Source organism: Lycium ferocissimum, chromosome 11 (assembly GCF_029784015.1).
Source record: "Lycium ferocissimum isolate CSIRO_LF1 chromosome 11, AGI_CSIRO_Lferr_CH_V1, whole genome shotgun sequence".
NCBI lineage: Eukaryota > Viridiplantae > Streptophyta > Magnoliopsida > Solanales > Solanaceae > Lycium > Lycium ferocissimum.
In genome coordinates, this window is record NC_081352.1 from 48,220,289 (window position 1) to 48,238,705 (window position 18,417).

The 18,417-nt window shown below is 33.6% G+C and overlaps 2 protein-coding genes across 3 annotated transcripts; one reads left to right on the top strand and one right to left on the bottom strand.

Annotated features, from left to right (window-relative positions):
* The first annotated feature begins 765 nt into the window (after positions 1 to 765).
* LOC132036001 (WRKY transcription factor 1-like) lies at positions 766 to 12,262 on the top strand. Its single transcript, XM_059426215.1, has 6 exons — positions 766 to 1,137; positions 2,345 to 2,821; positions 8,643 to 9,129; positions 9,212 to 9,377; positions 9,467 to 9,628; positions 11,749 to 12,262. Exons 2-6 carry the CDS (start codon positions 2,468 to 2,470, stop codon positions 11,999 to 12,001), a joined length of 1,422 nt encoding a protein of 473 aa, XP_059282198.1. The 5' UTR covers positions 766 to 1,137; positions 2,345 to 2,467; the 3' UTR covers positions 12,002 to 12,262.
* A 569-nt stretch (positions 12,263 to 12,831) lies between these two features.
* LOC132036000 (scarecrow-like transcription factor PAT1) lies at positions 12,832 to 16,502 on the bottom strand. Of its 2 annotated transcripts, none has more exons than XM_059426212.1 (2): positions 16,367 to 16,502; positions 12,832 to 14,839 (listed from the first exon to the last, which is right to left on the bottom strand). In XM_059426212.1, exon 2 carries the CDS (start codon positions 14,630 to 14,632, stop codon positions 13,082 to 13,084), a length of 1,551 nt encoding a protein of 516 aa, XP_059282195.1. In that variant the 5' UTR covers positions 14,633 to 14,839; positions 16,367 to 16,502; the 3' UTR covers positions 12,832 to 13,081. The 2 variants fall into 2 exon arrangements, with proteins under 2 accessions (XP_059282195.1, XP_059282196.1); XM_059426213.1 differs by lacking the exon at positions 16,367 to 16,502 and adding an exon at positions 16,121 to 16,293.
* Between the last annotated feature and the right edge of the window lie 1,915 nt (positions 16,503 to 18,417).

An 18,417-nucleotide genomic window follows, 5' to 3' on the forward strand; every position in this document is an offset into this window, starting at 1 on the left:
TCGCGTTTTTTCCTCTGTTCATTTTTTTTATAATTTTTATAGCAAAGCTAAGCCAAACCGTTGATCAAAAAGAAAATAAAGTAAAAGTAAACATAACTTTGTCAGGACATATAAACACTAAAATTTATAAACACATGACATGTTTTTGATACATATACTTTTATTATTTAATCGTGATCAATTAATATAAACCTTCACTTACTATATGATTATTAACTGATATAATCTGGTGTTAGTCTGAGTAAATTCTTTTTAGGCGTAATACGTAAACAAGCCCTCAAACTTGGCTTCAGATGACAAGTATGCCCTCCAACTTTGGGTGTGTATAAGTAAGCACCTCAACTAGTCTCCATTTTGTCAGTTGAACACTCCAACTTACAAAATGATCATCTAGACACCACCAAAAATTATTCGTCACGTAAACATTTATGTTTACGTGTTCAACTTGTGTACAAGTGTGTGTGTGTGTGTGTGTGTGTGTGTGTGTGTGTGTGCCACATCAACATTTGTGTTTACGTGTTCAACTTTATACTCCAAAATTTATGTGTCACAGTCAGCATTTATATTTACGCGTTTCACTTTATCAATTGAGGTGCCAACTTATGCACACTCAAAATTGGAGGGTATACTTAGTAGTTGAAACCAAGTTTGAGTTCTCTTTATATATTATGCTTCTTTTATGCACATTGTAGAAAGAAAAAGTCAACAAATAAAAACTTGTGACTGCTGACAAGCACTAACGTTGTTAGGCCACGTCTTCATTTTGTAACAGTACTAAGTCCAACATAGGAATAAGATTCCCCATCATAAATCACAATCTTTCCCAAATCTAAGGTCCTTGGGTTCTGTTTGATGCTCTCACACGTGAACCAAGAAGGGAAAAAAAAGCTGATCATTCTTCCATACAATTTTGTTAATTAATCCCCAATAAACGTTGAACTACCTGTCTTCCAAACACACGCATACATATAGTGACATAGAGTCACAAAGACATATACATCTTTCTTGGTGAGGAGCTAAGAAAAAAAAAGTAGTTGGTTCAAGTCAATTCAGCTAAAAACTGGTGAATTCATCATCAGTATCAGTACTTGATTAAGCCTTCAGCTCCTAAAACAGGGTAAAAAATTGTACAACAAGGTCAGAATTCTCTTTCTAAATTCATATGGTTTTGTCCTGTTTTGACTTCTTCTTTTTTTTTTCTTGCCTTCCTGTTTTTGGTTAATACTTTTCATTTAATGTTTGAGAAATTTTATGACATTATGATGTTCTATTGTTTCTCTTTTTTTGTTATGTTGTTGTTAATTCATTTTCTTTTAACCACTTTTGGAAGTTTGTGAAAATTAGGTAGGATGGAGGGTCTTGAGAATATTGTTCCCTTTTTCATTTTAATTTATTTTTTGATTCTGAAACATATGTATTCACTATTCAGCATCTAATTAGGAAAACAAGAATCATAATAAGTAGTAATATCCTCCTACTTTAGATACGTTGATATTCCATCAAGTTAAGTTACTCAACTTATCAACCACGCCTCAATCCCAAACTAGTTGTTGTCGTTCTATCATCGTCGATTTGGTGATTGATGATAATTGCCACCAAATTATACATCCCTTTTGAATTTTAAAGTGTTTTGGTTAGTTTGGAGAATCATAGATATCATCAGTTTGATGCTCTATACATATCTCTTTTGATTGTTGTTTTGATGGTACTACTAGTATTTTTGATGGGCGTAGAAAGGCAATAATTTACTAAATCGAGTTATTATGCTTTTGTTTCACAGTTCAGCAACATTATTAATCTAACCATGGCTTAATAATAAAAGTTTGATTCCAATAACTTTTAATAACCCCTCTGTCCTATGTTGTTTGACCAACTTATTTCTTTAGCCCTTCTGGATAATATGACCTCTCTCCTTAACTGGAAATTTGACCAATTTCATGTATAATGATATCGTCATACATCATTTAATTCAAAGTTGACAGCTTTAAATCACTTTCACATCTTTTAACCGATATCTTATCATGAACTGAAACACTAATGTTAGAAATCTATAATGCATAACTATCCCCCCTAAGTTAGAAGCTCCTCAACCTGTGTCACTTAAACTAAGTCCTGGGGGCAGAATAACATATCTGTCTTTGTATGCTATTAGTATCTACATGTCATTGGTTCATCGTGCTTTAAAAAAATTGATGTTTGATATGTACTAAATAGACAGTGGCGAGTCACCTGTGTGCGGTATTATTGGATTAGCGGATGCATATGTTGCATATGCCAATATACTTGTACTTTGTTCCCGTCCTAAATGGCGTACTTTGGTGCTTTTGCTTCAAATACCTTTCAGGTTGAATGGGTATATCTAAGGATGATGTGACATGACGTTTCCTCTGAAAAATTACAGCAGAAACAGGACCCTGACACTGTCATCAACAGATCAGAGTCGAAAGAGAAAGGAAGCTGTGAATCAATGTCAGCTGAAGTTGTTTCTGATGAACTTCATAAGAGACTGAGCCCTGATGAAAGTGCACATCCTGCGACATGTGAAGGAGTATCAGGTGAACTCCAGCCAAGAGAGAGTGTCAATAAAGGGATTGATGTATCACAATCCAATCAAGAATATAGTTCCTTTTCTAATGTACCAGAGAAAGATTCAGAAAATGTGCATCAGAAAAAGGGTTCCGAGAGTGAGGGTGGTGGATCAGAATCTGAACCATGCATAAATTCTTGTAAATCAGATTCTCATGTAAAAGAGGAAAACATTTCCCTAGTACCTGGAAAGGCTTCAGATTCTTCACACCAAATACAAAGTGATGGACTTTTAGTGCATTTTAATATTAAATATTATATGTTAAAGTTCATCAATTCAATACAATTTATGGTGCTGAATTTCACTGTACGTTGTGGCCATAAAAGTCTTCCTTCTCCTTACGTTTGTGTGCTTTGCCATTACTTTTGTTTTTATTGTTTCATTATTCATATGAGTTATGGATGAATGTGGTCTTATTTTTTTTTGTAACCTCCTACTCATAATTCTCCCATATTCTCCATATTTACACCATCTTAATACCCCATTATTCCACTCTCTCATCCAATTCAATTCAAGGATGAATTTTTCAACTATAAATAGTTTGTCATCTTTATTTTGTGTATATAGAGAAAAATATAGTGTATGAAAAGTGAGTTAAAAAAAAGAGAGAGTTTTTCCTAGTTGAAGGAAGGTGTTCTTTTTGGTGGAGCTTTGGACTCAACATCTTGTCCAGAGTTTGTTGAGTTGTACGACGTGATCGGGTCATTTGTATCTGGAGGGGACAAGTCGAAAGATTATCTTGGACCGGTAGATTTGCTTTGCAAAGGCTTGAATCTCCTTAAAGAAAGCGAGATATCCGCGCCTCAGCCGAAGATATTTTTATTTCTTCATTTTATTTTTTCAATTGTAATTGTAATTTCATTGTATTATCACCAACAATTTTAAGGAGATTCATATGGCTACAATTGAAAAATCGGCGGATGTCAAAGTAGGAGATCTTAACAAGCCATTTCGGTTCAACGGTACTCATTTTAAGAGATGGAAGGGTAAAGTACTTTTCTACTTAAGTCTTCTCAATGTTTCTTATGTGTTAACTGAGAAGAATCCAAATAAAGTAGACAACTCTTCCATGAATGATGAAGAACTTATTTCTCTTCAAGAAAAAATTGAAAAGTACGATGAAGATTCATACAAGTGTCGGTATTATTTACTTAATTGTCTATCGAGATAATTTTTATGATTATTATGATAGAACTTACTCTCTCAAAGAAAATTTGGAAAGCGTTGCAAGTAAATATGATACCGAGGAGGCCGGAGCGAAAAAATATCTTTGCTAGTAGATTTTTTCGTTTCCAAATGGTGGACAATAAATCGGTGGTAGATCAAGCTCAAGACTTTATAATGATTGTTGGAGAGCTTAGGTCCGAGGAGATCAAAATTGAGATAATCTTGTTGTTTGTGGCATAATAGATAAACTTCCACCTTCATGGAAGGAATTTCAAAAACTATGCGCCACAAACAAAAGGAAACCTCTCTTGAGACGTTGATTATGCGAATCCGCATGGAGGAAGAGGCAAGGGGCCAAGATGCACTTTTGCAAACGGAAGAGAGCAACTTACAACCCGTCACAAATAAGGTAAATTTAATTACTTCAAATAATGCTTCTCTAATGCTAACAAAAATACCTCTATGAAGCCTAAGAAGAAAATATTCAAGAAAAATAATGGTAGACCTCCCAAGAAAAATAATGGTGGTAACAACCAAGCACAAAATCAACAAACACAAAATGGAGGACCATGCTTTGTCTGTGGCAAGAGTGGGCATATTGCTCGATTTTGCAAGTTTCGGAAACGTGGTCCTACACCTCGTGCGAACGTTAGAAGAGCCACTTGTGACGGTGATAACGGATATAAATATGGTTGAAAATGTTGATGGATGGTGGGCTGATTCTGCAAACCGTCATGTCTGCGCTATGACAAAGATTGGTTCAAAGTGTATACTCCATTTGAGGAGCCCAAAACCATCATGCTTGGTGATTCTCACACTACTCAAGTGCTTGGAAAGGAGATGTCGAGTTGAGCTTTACCTCGGAAGGGTGTTAACTTTAAAAGATGTACTTTATACTCCTTCCATGAGAAAAAATTTGATGTCTAGTTTTCTTCTTAATAAAGCGAGCTTCAAACAAATTATTGAGTCGATCAATATGTAATAGTGAAAAAAGGTATTTTTGTGGGAAAGGGGTATGCTTGTGATGGGATGTTTAAGTTGAATGTTGAGATGAATAAAGTTACTAATTCGTTTACATGCTTTCTTCCACTAATTTTTGGCATGCTCGTTTGTGTCATATTAATAATCGTTATGTGGGAATCATGAGTAGTTTAGGATTAATCCCAATGATTAAAAAGGATTTTGAAATATGTGAAGCTTGTAGTAAAGCCAAAATCACAAAAAGGCCTCATTTTCAAGTTGAAAGAAAAACTGAATTATTAGAATTAATCCATACTGATATTTGTGAACTTGGAGGAATTTTAACTCGTGGAGGAAATAGATATTTTATTACTTTTATTGATGATTTTTCTAAGTATACATATGTTTTCTTGATGAAAAATAAAAGTGATGCTTTTGAAACTTTTAAAATTTATCTCCATGAAGTTGAAAATCGGTTTGGTAGAAAAATAAAAAGAATTAGAAGTGATAGAGGCCGTGAATATGAGTCTAATGAGTTTAATTCTTTTGTTAGATCATTGGGAATAATTCATGAAACTACTCCACCTTATTCTCTCGCGTCTAATGGTGTAGCGGAGAGAAAAAAATAGAACTTTGGTTGAGTTGACTAATGCCATGCTTATTGAGTCTAGTGCACCTCTAAATTTTTGGGGTGAAGCTATTTTAACTGCTTGTTATGTGTTGAATCGTGTGCCTCATAAAAAGACTAAATCAACACCATTTGAGTTGTGGAAAGGTCACAAGCCAAATTTGGGATATTTAAGAGTTTGGGGTTGTCTAGCTTATGTAAGGCTAATGGATCCCAAAATAAGTAAATTGGGTAAAAAAGTTACTACTTGTGCTTTTCTTGGTTATGCTTCAAATAGTACAGCCTATAGATTTTTTAGTCTTGAAGATAATATAATAATAGAATCAGGTGATGCTATTTTTCATGAAAATAAATTTCCATTTGATTCTAAAAATAGTGGGGGTCATAGGACTAACGAAAATATTTTGTCACTACCTAGTTCTTCTACTTCTGTTTTGAAAAATAAAGAAAGTGATGATTTTGAGTTAAGAAGAAGTAAAAGAGCTAGAGTAGAAAAAGATTTTGGTCCTGATTTTTATGTTTTTAATGTTGGAAATGACCCTCTCAATTTACAAGAAGCTTTATCTTCACATGATCTTTTTTTTTGGAAAGAGGTCGTAAATGATGAGATGGAATCACTTATTTCTAATAAAACTTGGAAGTTAGTTGATTTACCACCGGGTTGTAAAACAATTGGGTGTAAATGGGTCCTTAGAAAAAAGTTAAAACCGGATGGCTCTATTGATAAATATAAGGCTAGACTAGTTGCTAAAGGTTTTAAACAACTAGAAGGCCTAGAATTTTTTGATACTTTTTCTCCGGTAACTAGAATTACATCCATAAGGCTTTTAATTGCTATTGCTGCAATTTTTGATTTGCATATTCACCAAATGGATGTAAAAAGCTCGCTTTTTAAATGGGGACCTAAATGAGGAAATTTATATGGAACAACCCGAAGGTTTTATTGAAGCAAGCTAAGAAAACAAAGTGTGTAAACTTACCAAATCCCTATATGGCTTGAAACAGGCACCAAAGCAATGGCATGAGAAATTTGATTCTTGCATGATTGAAAATGGTTTTAAAACAAACGAGTGTGATAAGTGCATCTATCATAAGTCTTGGAATAATTCACATGTTATTGTTTGCCTCTATGTTGATGATTTATTGATCTTTGGCTCTAACATGAATGTTATTGGTGAAACTAAAAATATTCTTAGAAGCCATTTTGACATGAAAGATCTTGGTGAGGCAAATTTTATTCTTGGAATAAAAATTACTAAAACATGCGATGGAATTTTCCTTGACCAAATCACATTATGTTGAGAAAATTTTGAAAAAATATAATTTTCTTGATTGCAAGCATGTTGTAACTCCTTTTGATTCAAGTATTCACTTGTTTCCTGTTCAAAGTGAAAATGATGTGATAAATCAAAAGGAATATGCTAGCTTAATTGGAAGTTTGAGATATGTGACTGATTGCACGAGGCCTGATATTGCGTATGCATGGAGTATTAGCAAAGTTTACAAGCAAGCCAGGTAGTGAACATTGGCATGCCATAACGAGAGTTATGAAATATTTAGTTGGTACAAAAACCTATGGCTTGTTTTATAAAAAATATCCTGCTTGTACTTGAAGGCTTTTCGATGCAGATTGAACACTTTAGCTAGTGATTCTGTTCTACCATCGGTTATATTTTTACGTTGGCACGTGGTGCTATTTGTTGGAAATCAAAAAGCAAACTATTATTGCTAACTCTACCATGGAGGCTGAACTAATTGCTTTAGCTTCACTAGTGAAGCGAAGAGTTTAATTGGTTAAGAGATTTTTATTTCAAATTCCTTATTTTGAAAAACCAATTCCTCCCATTTTAATTCATTGTGATAGCACCGCTGCAATTGGTAGAGTTCAAAACCGTTATTATAACGGTAAATCCAGACCTATAAGGAGAAAACACAGTACTGTGAGATCATATTTGACAAGTGGTACCATTAACGTTGATTATGTCAAATCTTGTGATAATCTTGCAGATCCACTAACCAAGGCCTTGGCAAGAGAAAAGGTCTGGAGCACATCGAGGGGATGGGATTGAAGCCCATAAATTCATGAGTCATATATGAGGAAACCCAACTCCGGGAACTAGAGATCCTATAACCGTGTTCAATGGGAAAAACGAATCATATGATGACTTTTGAGAAAATGCACTATTTTATTTATTCCCTCCCTATGGTGTAGGTGCATTATTCTCGTAACAACAGTGGAGGTTGAGTTTATAAACTCTTAATGAAACTCGTAGCTCGTAAGAGTGGGGTGTTAAGTTACGTAAGCACCCTTGACGATTTCACCTATGTGAGTGTGGAAGTAGGCCGCTTCCTATGAGAATTGGGCTCGTTCTCAAAAGCACTCATGAAACCGGGATAACACAAGCCGTAATGTCCGGCTATTAAAGCTCATATCAACACCTTGATTATTATGTGTAAGCAATAATACTTTATTTCCCTAAAGCAGTCATAGTTCAAGTCTGAGACCACTACGGCTCTGGAGTAAAGATTATTGTTCTACTAAGTGAAGGTTCAATGCAAAGCACACCTTCATTATACATAATAATTTACCTTCAACTAATATACTCTCTTATACTAATATTAAAATGAGTGGGGGATTGATGGACTTTTAGTGCATTTTAATATTAAATAATATATGTTAAAGTTCATCAATTCAATACAATTTATGGTGCTGAATTTCACCGTACGTTGTGGCCATAAAAGTCTTCCTTCTCCTTACGTTTGTGTGCTTTGCCATTACTTTTGTTTTTATTGTTTCATTATTCATATGAGTTATGGATGAATGTGGTCTTATTTTTTTGTAACCTCCTACTCATAATTCTCCCATATTCTCCATATTTACACCATCTTAATACCCCATTATTCCACTCTCTCATCCAATTCAATTCAAGGATGAATTTTTCAACTATAAATAGTTTGTCATCTTTATTTTGTGTATATAGAGAAAAAATATAGTGTATGAAAAGTGAGTTAAAAAAAGAGAGAGAGTTTTTCCTAGTTGAAGGAAGGTGTTCTTTTGGTGGAGCTTTGGACTCAACATCTTGTCCGTGAGTTTGTTGAGTTGTACGACGTGATCGGCCGTTGTATCCTGGAGGGGACAAGTCGAAAGATTCTTTTCTTTGGACCGGTAGATTTGCCGCAGGCTTGAATCTCCTTAAAGAAAGCGAGATATCCGCGCCGCCCGAAGATATTTTTATTTCTTCATTTTATTTTTTCAATTGTAATTGTAATTTCATTGTATTATCACCAACAAAAAGTCAGAAAATGGAAGAAGTTGTATCTCAACCTCATCAAGAACAAGTAACTTGTTCAACAAGGCGTGAGGAAGCTTTGTCTAAGTTGCAACCAAGGCGGAACACTGATACGAGTGTCCAGGATTTGCCATCTGATCAAGGAGTCACTCCCTCCACAGAACCTGAAAAACCATCCAAGGATTTGCCATCTGATCGAGGAGTCGCTCCCTTCGGAGAACCGGCAAAACCATCTGAAGATGGATATAACTGGCGAAAATATGGTCAGAAACTTGTTAGAGGAAATGAGTTTACTCGGAGTTATTACAAGTGCACGCACCCTAATTGTCCAGCAAAGAAGCAAGTGGAGAGATCACATGATGGGCATATTACCAATATTCACTATATCACAAAGCATGAACATCCAAGACCACTAAATAGTCCCCATATCTCCCCTGAATTTGTAGTGCCTTCACAAATAAAACAACCAGACATGCTAACGGGAAAACCATGTCAAGGTACTCAAAATTGGCTGAGTCAATTACTTTATTTGGTCTAAGATAAGTAGGAATTATAAATTTTAATTGGTAACCTAATTAGCTGAAGGTGATAAATCTATTGCGCTTGATCAAACATGTGAATCTGCCGAATCATCGGAGACAGCGGATGTTGTATCAGCTGGTGGTAGTGCACAAGATACAGTTCCGTCGCCACTTGAATCAGGAAATGAGGCTGATAATAATGGTGGTCCGGACTCAAAGAGACGGTATGTGAAAGTCAAAATCTTACTTATTTGTCTTCAGTTTTCAAGTCTAGACACTCTCTTAGAGTTGATAGTCAACTGTTTTGCAACAGGAAGAAAGAAGTACCGAGGAGTGATGACATCACTCCACCTATGAATTCTCATAGTGAAACACGCCACATCGTTCAAACTAGGAGTGAAGTGGATATAATCAATGATGGTTATCGATGGCGCAAATACGGGCAAAAATTTGTGAAAGAAAATCCAAATCCTAGGTAAATATTTCCTTTTCTTTAAAACATGTTTGTAATTTTTTTCTCATGCAAAATAGCTTTTTCTCCTCACCTCTTAACCTTGAGTTCTTTTATTGTACTGATTGTTTACAAAGCATTCCTATTCTTCCACTTTGAACTGTGAAAGGAACGAAAGCAATTGAATGTTGCCCATCAGAACAAATGCTGTCATTGTATCATGCCGAATGTCCACCGTTCCTTTTTAAGTTGTCCCAAAGTAGTCCAGAAATGGAATAACTCTTGCATGGGTCCCTTTCACTCTTCTTGATCAATTTCTAAATTTACTTTCTTTTTAACTTATAAAAATACTAAATCCTCAAATATGGTCTTACATGATCCTCCTTTAACTGATTTGACTTACGATTTCTCCCTATTTACCTTCTCTAACCCTAACTTTGTAAGGGCAATATCTTCAATCATTCAGCCCATTAGTAGCCTGCTTTGCTATTTCTTTCATTAGTCTATCAACATGTCCCATTCCCGTCAAAAGTTATGTTTATTTTCTAAAAGTGAAATTGGAGGATATAGATAGTTACTTCACGATCAATTTTTTTTATTTTTAAAAAGAGATAGTTACTTTACGATCATATATTGCGTGGTAATCGATAGAATGAAACATTAGACCTATTTAATAGACTAAGGGCCTGAAAAAAAAAAGCATTAGGCCTAATCACTGCAGTGTAAGTCTTGTATATAGAAGCTGAGTGATCAGTTCCAATCTGTTTCACTTGATGTAATTACACCCCGTAATTCTATTTTTTTAGTTTGTTTATTTTTATTTTTAATTTATTTTTTATTTCTATTATTTTAACTTTTTTGATCTTTAAAATTATTTTTTTATTTCTATTATTTTAATTTCTTTTTTATTTTTATTTTTTAAAATGTATTTTTCTTTTTATATTATTTATTTTTCGGACAGTCTTTCTTCTCATTCCCAATCTTTACTTCTTGTCTTTGATGTAATTGTTCGTATTTTTTTATTCTATTCATTTCTCCGTGTTATTATTCTAATCTCTCTCTCTCTCTCTCTCTCGAAAGAATATATATATATATATATATATATATATATATATATTTTTATAGAAAAATATTTTTCCTTTCTTTTGAATTATTTACTTAAGTTACGTTGGAACTTACTTATGTAATGTTGGAATTTGACATAAGAAGTATTATATTGAACTTTTTCTTTTGGATTTTGAATTTAGGGTTATATTTCAATTTTAAGTTATTTGTTTCACATTGCATGTTGTTTATTTTTCACACCTTTGATGGATTTTTATGTCAAACATTTGAATAATGTTATGGCATTATATTTATTAATATTATTTTTTTGTCAAACATCTAATCCATGAGTCTCACAAAAAAAGTCTTCTTTTAAGTTTTATAATTAATTAAAATTAAATATTAATTTGAAAAATATATATCAATTATTTTTTACAATATTAGTTACAAATATATGATTATTAATTAATATATTTTCAAGAAACAATGTGTTATTAAATAACTAATTTAATATCATTTATAAAGGCAATATTTTTTAAATATTAATTTTAAATTTTTTATAATTAAATTTTATTTTTAAATTAAACTCTTTACCTTGTGCAGGAGAGAAGAAAGGTAATTACACTATAATTACGTTATGACAAACAAACGAGTCGTTGTAATTAACCTCAATTATTGGTGTGCATTCTACCCTAGTAATTTTACCAATTCCGTATAAGTGTGCTGTCCAAACAGGCCCTAAAAGAAAATGAAAATAAAAAAGCATTAGGCCTACTTACTGCAGTATAAGTCTTGTATATAGAAGCTGATATTATCAGTTTCTGTTTCACTTTCCCCCAGATTCTATTTTTCCAATATGCATGTTGTTTTGGATCATACTCTATGTTGCTCGGACTCTTTGAAAAAATTGACGGGTGGGTGTCGAATCCTCCAAAAGTAGTGCATTTTTGGAGGATCCGACACGGGTGCGGCAATATTTTTGGACAGTTCGAGCAACATAGATTATACTTCTTGTCTTTGATAATGTTCAAATTTTTGTATGCTCTTTGCGTCTGTCTCTCTCTCTTCCTCTGTAAATTTTCAGCTTCTTTTATCTGCAGGAGTTACTACCGATGCTCGAGTGCTGGTTGCCCAGCAAAGAAGCATGTGGAGAGGGCATCACATGATCCAGAGTTAGTGATTACAGCATATGAAGGGCAGCATGACCATGATATCCCACCTTCCAGAACTGTTATGCAAAATTCATCAGGGGCTGATTCTAATACAACCAGAATAAGTGGAGAGTCCACATCTCAATCAGGTGAAAACAACCATGTTGACCTTGACAGGGTTGTCCATATTGGTGCAAATTGAGCATAATGCCAAACAATCAAACTGATCCAGATTTAGATAATTCTACATCATACAAGTGCTCTAATCTTATTTTTTCTTACTTATTGTAATTGGTCTATTGCAGGAGAGAAGAAAGGATAAAATAAGTATTAGGAACCACTGATTTAACATCATAATTGGTGTGAATTTCTAAATTTTACTGTATAAGTTGTGTTGCCAACAAACATAACAGAGTTCAGATTTGATCATATGTATCTAATTTGTTGCCAGTTGATCAGGCTACTTTAGCTCCTTCAACTAGTTTTATACATAAGTAAGATGCTTACAGTTAGTTTCTTCAATTCTTGCAATATCTGGTTGGTTGATACACAGGGAAAAGAACTCTCATTTAAACTAATACTTAACATCAGAATTTACTGGAGTCTCATTGCAATACTTAACAATATATTACTTCAAATATATTGATAATTTCTCAAGTTTGAACGGCAAGGAAAGAAAGAAATTAACTGGAAAAAGATATGCTTCTCCTGCTGGAGCAAAATGTTCTGAATATTCAAGAGGTTCATGTTAACTTGTTTGTTTTGTACTTTTTCGATAATGAGCCTGCCCTCTATCCTTCTATACTTAAATATTAGGCTTTTGTCTGCGGTAAGGTTCAAACCCATGACGTCCTTAACTCATACATCATATGTTGCACTCTTACCACTAGACCAAGGCCCTTGGGGCAAGCAAATAAGTGTAAAGAAAGTTTAACTGGTTTTTATTTGTGGAACTACATAAATGACACCTAATGAAAATCTTCCAAGACCAACATTGCATATCAATGGTACTATGACCAATGGAAAAGTGGATTCCAAGAAATAAGCTTCAACTTTGATTGATCAAGTGAATACACTTTATTTGTACATAATTCTACTTGGTAATAAAAGTTTTTTGTTTACCAAAAAAAGTGATACACTTGACAAGAAACCTATTTCTCACTATTATCACTTCAGCTATTACAGAGAGGAAGAGTGTTGAGGGGATGGGAGAAAAAAGGGACCAAAGAGAACATTCTTGCTTCCAGTTTGTTGAATGACATCCTAAAAAAGAACCATTTTGTTATTTCCAGGCACAAGAAGCAACCAAATCTCTGTTCATCCAACCAAGGTAAAGAGCCCCATCTCTTTCTTCAAGCCTATACTTATCAGAACAGCTGTCTAGCAATGTCTTGATCGTAGCGTTCACCAATGAACTCAATGGATATGGGCTAAAACCAGCCATTCTAAACCGCGACTTCCACTTACCAAGAAGTTCATGCCTCTCTACCCTTTCAATTCCCTCACAGGCTATAATGTTAACAACATCCCTTGCTAAACAATGCTGCTCAACATTGATTCGCTCCTTGTGTCCCCTTGGAAGAGTCATATCGATTGATTCAAACATGGCTGTATAATAATCCAAAGTTTCAAGGAATCGAGGAAAGAAAGCAGCAGTGTTTGTATTAGATTCTTGCTCAACAAGGGTAACCACCTTGGGGTTGAGACTTTTGACCATCCGTAATAGTCTATCCCGATGATTTTCAGTGTTCACACTTTCATCCGGCATGTGATGTAATGTGAAAGCAAAATTTACAGCCAGTGCTTCACCATGTTGAATTCCGAGGTTTTCCATCTGAACATCAGAACCAGACATGGCAGCAGCATGAAACTCAAAAGGGACCTTGAAAGTATTAGCGAGTTTAGAAAGCCTTTGCCCCACAATGTTAAGCCCTCCTCCACGAGCATACGCTGATGTGGAATCATCAATGCCTGTTATGCGGATATGTGGGGATCCACCAGGATGAGCTGCAAAAGCTTGGATCATAGGGACCCACTGACTCCCTTGAGCAATCTGGAAATCAATGATATGAACTCTGTTTTCATCCTTCATTGCTTCTGCAATGGCACCATTAGCTGACATGTATCCAAATTTGAAGTATGGGCAGATTTCATAAAGAACATGCATATAAGACAACAGCTCAAAACTTGCAGGTTCTTTGCATCCCAAGGATTTACATATTGAACTTCCTGATTTAGCCAACCTTGCTACAAGACCTTCTAAGACATACGCTCCCAGTCTCTGAATTGGTTCGCCTGATACGGACACCATTTGACGCAACTCAGATATCAACACTTGTGCTGTTAGTAATTCACCATCGGAAACTGCGTTTGCGCAAGCGATAAGAACCTGTTTCAGATCCCGTCTAGGAAAGGCCTCCATCATTTGCCACCAGCTGTCAATTTCTTGGGAAGCTATACTGCTTGACAATGAACTATCGTAACACTCTAGGAAGTCCGAATCAGGTCCCAGCATTACTGTTTCCAGTTCTTTTAGCTTGTGCATGAAATCATTCACATCATCTGTAATACAAGATCCACTAATGGGGGAGCCATAGTTAGTCTCAGGGGATTGGCGAACATCTGACAGGTACATCTGAGATTCTTGATGGCAAATAGAGCTTCCATTTGATGAGAAACTAGTAGTTGATGGTGAGTGGTAAATAGAGTGATTACCACTCAACTGGTTGTCTAAAGTTTGAAACTCAGGCAGATAATAGGCCTCTCTCTTCTGCACAGGTTGATAGTAAAGAGTATTAGACATGGCTGGTCTTCTGCGTCGTGATGCTTGCATTGAAAAGATTGTTCCTGCCTCGTCTGTATATGACCTATGCAGTTTGCTGTGCACGTTTATTGGGTGTCAAGGATTATTCATTTGACAAAGTTTCATGGTGCCGCAGTGAAGTCTTTTTAATCATCACAGTGAGATCAACCTCAGAAGCTGAGCAGCATTCGGAATTTGTAAAGGAAAGGACAATCTCTAGCAGCAAAACATGACAACCTACAAAGTAGATGAACAATATTTATTAAAACTCAAGACTTCAAGAGTAAGAGATTAATAGGCGCATACTAATCAAGGTCTATTAAAGTCAGTTAACGACTGCAACTGTTATGCCAATTGTTCCTGCTATGTAACATTGAGTAAGATAACTAAATCAGCTACACAATATGCTATATATACACTTGAAACCAACCTAAAATTTGCTTACTACTATCTCTGAGCAATCTCTATGAAGTAACAGATCCAAAAAAATGATGAATGCTTGCAGGTCAATTACACATCAATTAGAAACCATAGATCTGCATCATCAACTAAGTTGGTCAGTGGTCAAAATATACTAATGAACTCACCTACAACTTCTTTAGATTGTGTTGCTTCATCTAAGCGCTACGACAGATGATCTGAACTTTATATACTATTGAAAGTTTTTAATAAACACATATTTAAACTAAATTTGCATTCACTGACCAGTGACCAGTGTACTCAGTGACATATTCACAGAATTGTCTAATGGTCAATGGTCCTTAAACTTCAAGTTTATCCCACTTTGAGAAATTCTTACCTTTGATCTGTTTCCTTTGAAAGCAATAAACTACTTACAACACAAGTCCTTTGCAAAGATCCACTATATTCTCAATTAGCAAAAAGGACAAGGATTTTTTTTTTTTTTTTTTTTTTTATAGGAAATCTATCATGAACAGTTTACTGTTATTGAAAACTAAAAAGGGGAGAAAGGAAAAAAAAAAAAAAAAGAAACCAATGATCTGAACCAAAAAAATGAAACTAAACAAAGAACTTTTCTTATTAAATAAAGCATTCTAAGAAAGAACAAATACTGTTATAAAGTACACTGAATGCAGCAAGAAAGCTCACAGGTACAGACAATGCAACCAATCAAATAAATTTAACACAAAACGTATTGATTCCTCAAAGTAAAAGTTGATTCATGAAAATGAAAATAAAGATTAAAAAAATGAGCAGAACATGAACCAGACAAAATGGTCCATGTATCTACATCCTATTTAATTATTTATTTAAATATTCAGAAGAGAAAGAATTTAACTTCTTTCCTTAATCAGTATATATCAGTTCAATTAAAAACTGAAAGTAGCTTCAAATTAAATGCAAACGTTTCCTTAAGCTGCCATAAATTCCAAAACAACAGAATAAACAAACTCTTTGCCATTCTTGATTAAACCCCACTTCAAAACAAAGCTTAATTTTTTCAAGAATCCATAATGATTATACAAAAAGAATAAATTGTGAGTGTAAAAATCTCACCTTTGGCAGATCTATCAAGAAAGCATTCAAAGTAACCAAGTTGAACAAAAAAAAAGACTTTTTTTCTTGATAATTTCCTCAAATTGAAACAAGAATCTAAGAAAGATTTAAACTTTATTTAATTGAAGGAAAAAAAAAAAGAACTGAAATGGGATAACAAAACAAAGAAGCTTAGAAGTAACTGCAAAGAATTTATGAACAGAAATGAAGTTTCATATATTATGAATTAGTAGTTGGCATACCAACCTTAAACTGAAGAATCCCAAGTTTTGGTTTTTTTTTTAATAATCTTGTCCCTTTATTACTACCATACTCAGAGAAAGATATTTATGCAGATAGAAAAAAGGGAAGAAGGAATAGAGATAAAATTCTGTGAATTAAGTGGAGTATTATAAAAAGATTAACTTAATTATTAAGCCCTCAAAGTTAAGGAAAAGTACAAGAATGCCACTATGGTTTTGTTAGTATTAATTGATCTAGGGGGGCCCTATGATGATGTTTAATCAACAATTAGTGGGTATAGGCAAGTGCAAGGTGGAGTGAACACTGAATAATAGTGTAGCCACAAATTTCGATACAGATATTCAAGGTTAGATATATATGTACAAAAAGTAAATTTTAGTCTATATATACAATTATAATATTATAACAATGGGTGTTTAGCCGACCATCCTCACTCTAAGTGGTTCCACCACTAGTACGTTGAATAATTATAGCGGAATAGATCATATCTCTTCATCTTTAATTAATAATTAGGATCTCAAGTATAAGTATTGGAAATGATTTTTTTATAAGTTGTTTTCCTTTAATAGGTTATATGCGACGTAAATCTAAATTAATCGGATGAGTATATTTCGAATATCAGATAATTACAAAATCTCATTAACTAGTAGTAAAAGAATTACACAATGTTTAGATAAATATGTGAGTTAGATGTATTTATCCACGTGAACCGTAACTCTGTTTGGATGGTTGTTACGTATTGTTTCAATGTATCGTATTATATTATATTGTGTTATATTGTATCGTATTGTATTGTTTTTATGATTATAAGTAGAGCTACTTAGTATTAAAAAGTAAGATAAAGGATAAAATAAGATTATTAAATAATAAATAAAGAAAAATAAGAAAAAGGTGCAATGTAACAATGCCATCACACCAAATCGGTCATTACACAAAATGGGGCTTTTCATCATTACATTGTGATGAATTTAACATACAACAAAATTTAAGTAATAATCAAAACAATCATAATATTTAAACTAACAACACAATACAATAGGTAATAACAATCCAAACAAGCTATAGGGTCTAGACTAGATGAAGAGCTTGGCTTATGGTTAAATGCATACTTTTTAATAAATGTTAGATAAATACCTCATTAACGGTTGACAATTTAGCATGATTATAGTGTTTAGCATGGTTATAGTGTTAATTAAATCTATGAAGTTAATAACCTATTCAATAGTAGAAAAGTTTATAAAAAAATTAAGTTAACTATAAACCATAGAATTTAGGAAAAATACAAAAATGCCACTATGGTTTTGTTATTAATTGATCTAGGGGTCTAAAATGCTCTCTAATCAACAATTAGTGGCCATGGAGTACAAGGAGGAGTTACTCTTTGATTGGTATCTCCCATTGTTTGTGGTGCGATAAACCCGATTTTTTCATCTTTAATTAAAGATCTCGAGTATGAGTATTGAAAATGAAATTATCTTCTTTTTTATTTTAATAAATCTTATGTGATGTAAATTTAAATTAATCGGATCAGTAGATTTCATATATTAGATGATTAAAAAATTCATCAATTAGTAATAACATAATTACACAATGCTTAGACAATATTCTGTATTGTGATTTATGAGTTAGTTGTATTTGTCCACGTGAACATTGGTGTCTAGACTAGATGAAGAGCTTGCCTTGTGGTTAATGCTTTTTGTCCCTTGATTTTATATGTACATATATATTTTTACAAATAAATATTAGACAAATACCTCATTAACGGTTGAGAATTTAGCACGATTATAGTGTTTAGTAAATCAATGAAGTTAATAACCTATTCAATAGGAAACTTTAAGTTTTATTTCACGATTTTCATTCCAAAGTTGATAGGTAATCAGAGACCACTAAAAATTGTTGTGGAATATATTGGACCAATAACAACAAATAATAATATACTTAGTGTGATCTTACAAGTCGACTCTAAAGAGGGCAGAGTATACACAGATTTTATTCCTATTTTTTATTTTTATTTTTTATGTTTTATTACATAGAGTGAGGTATAGAAATGGTTT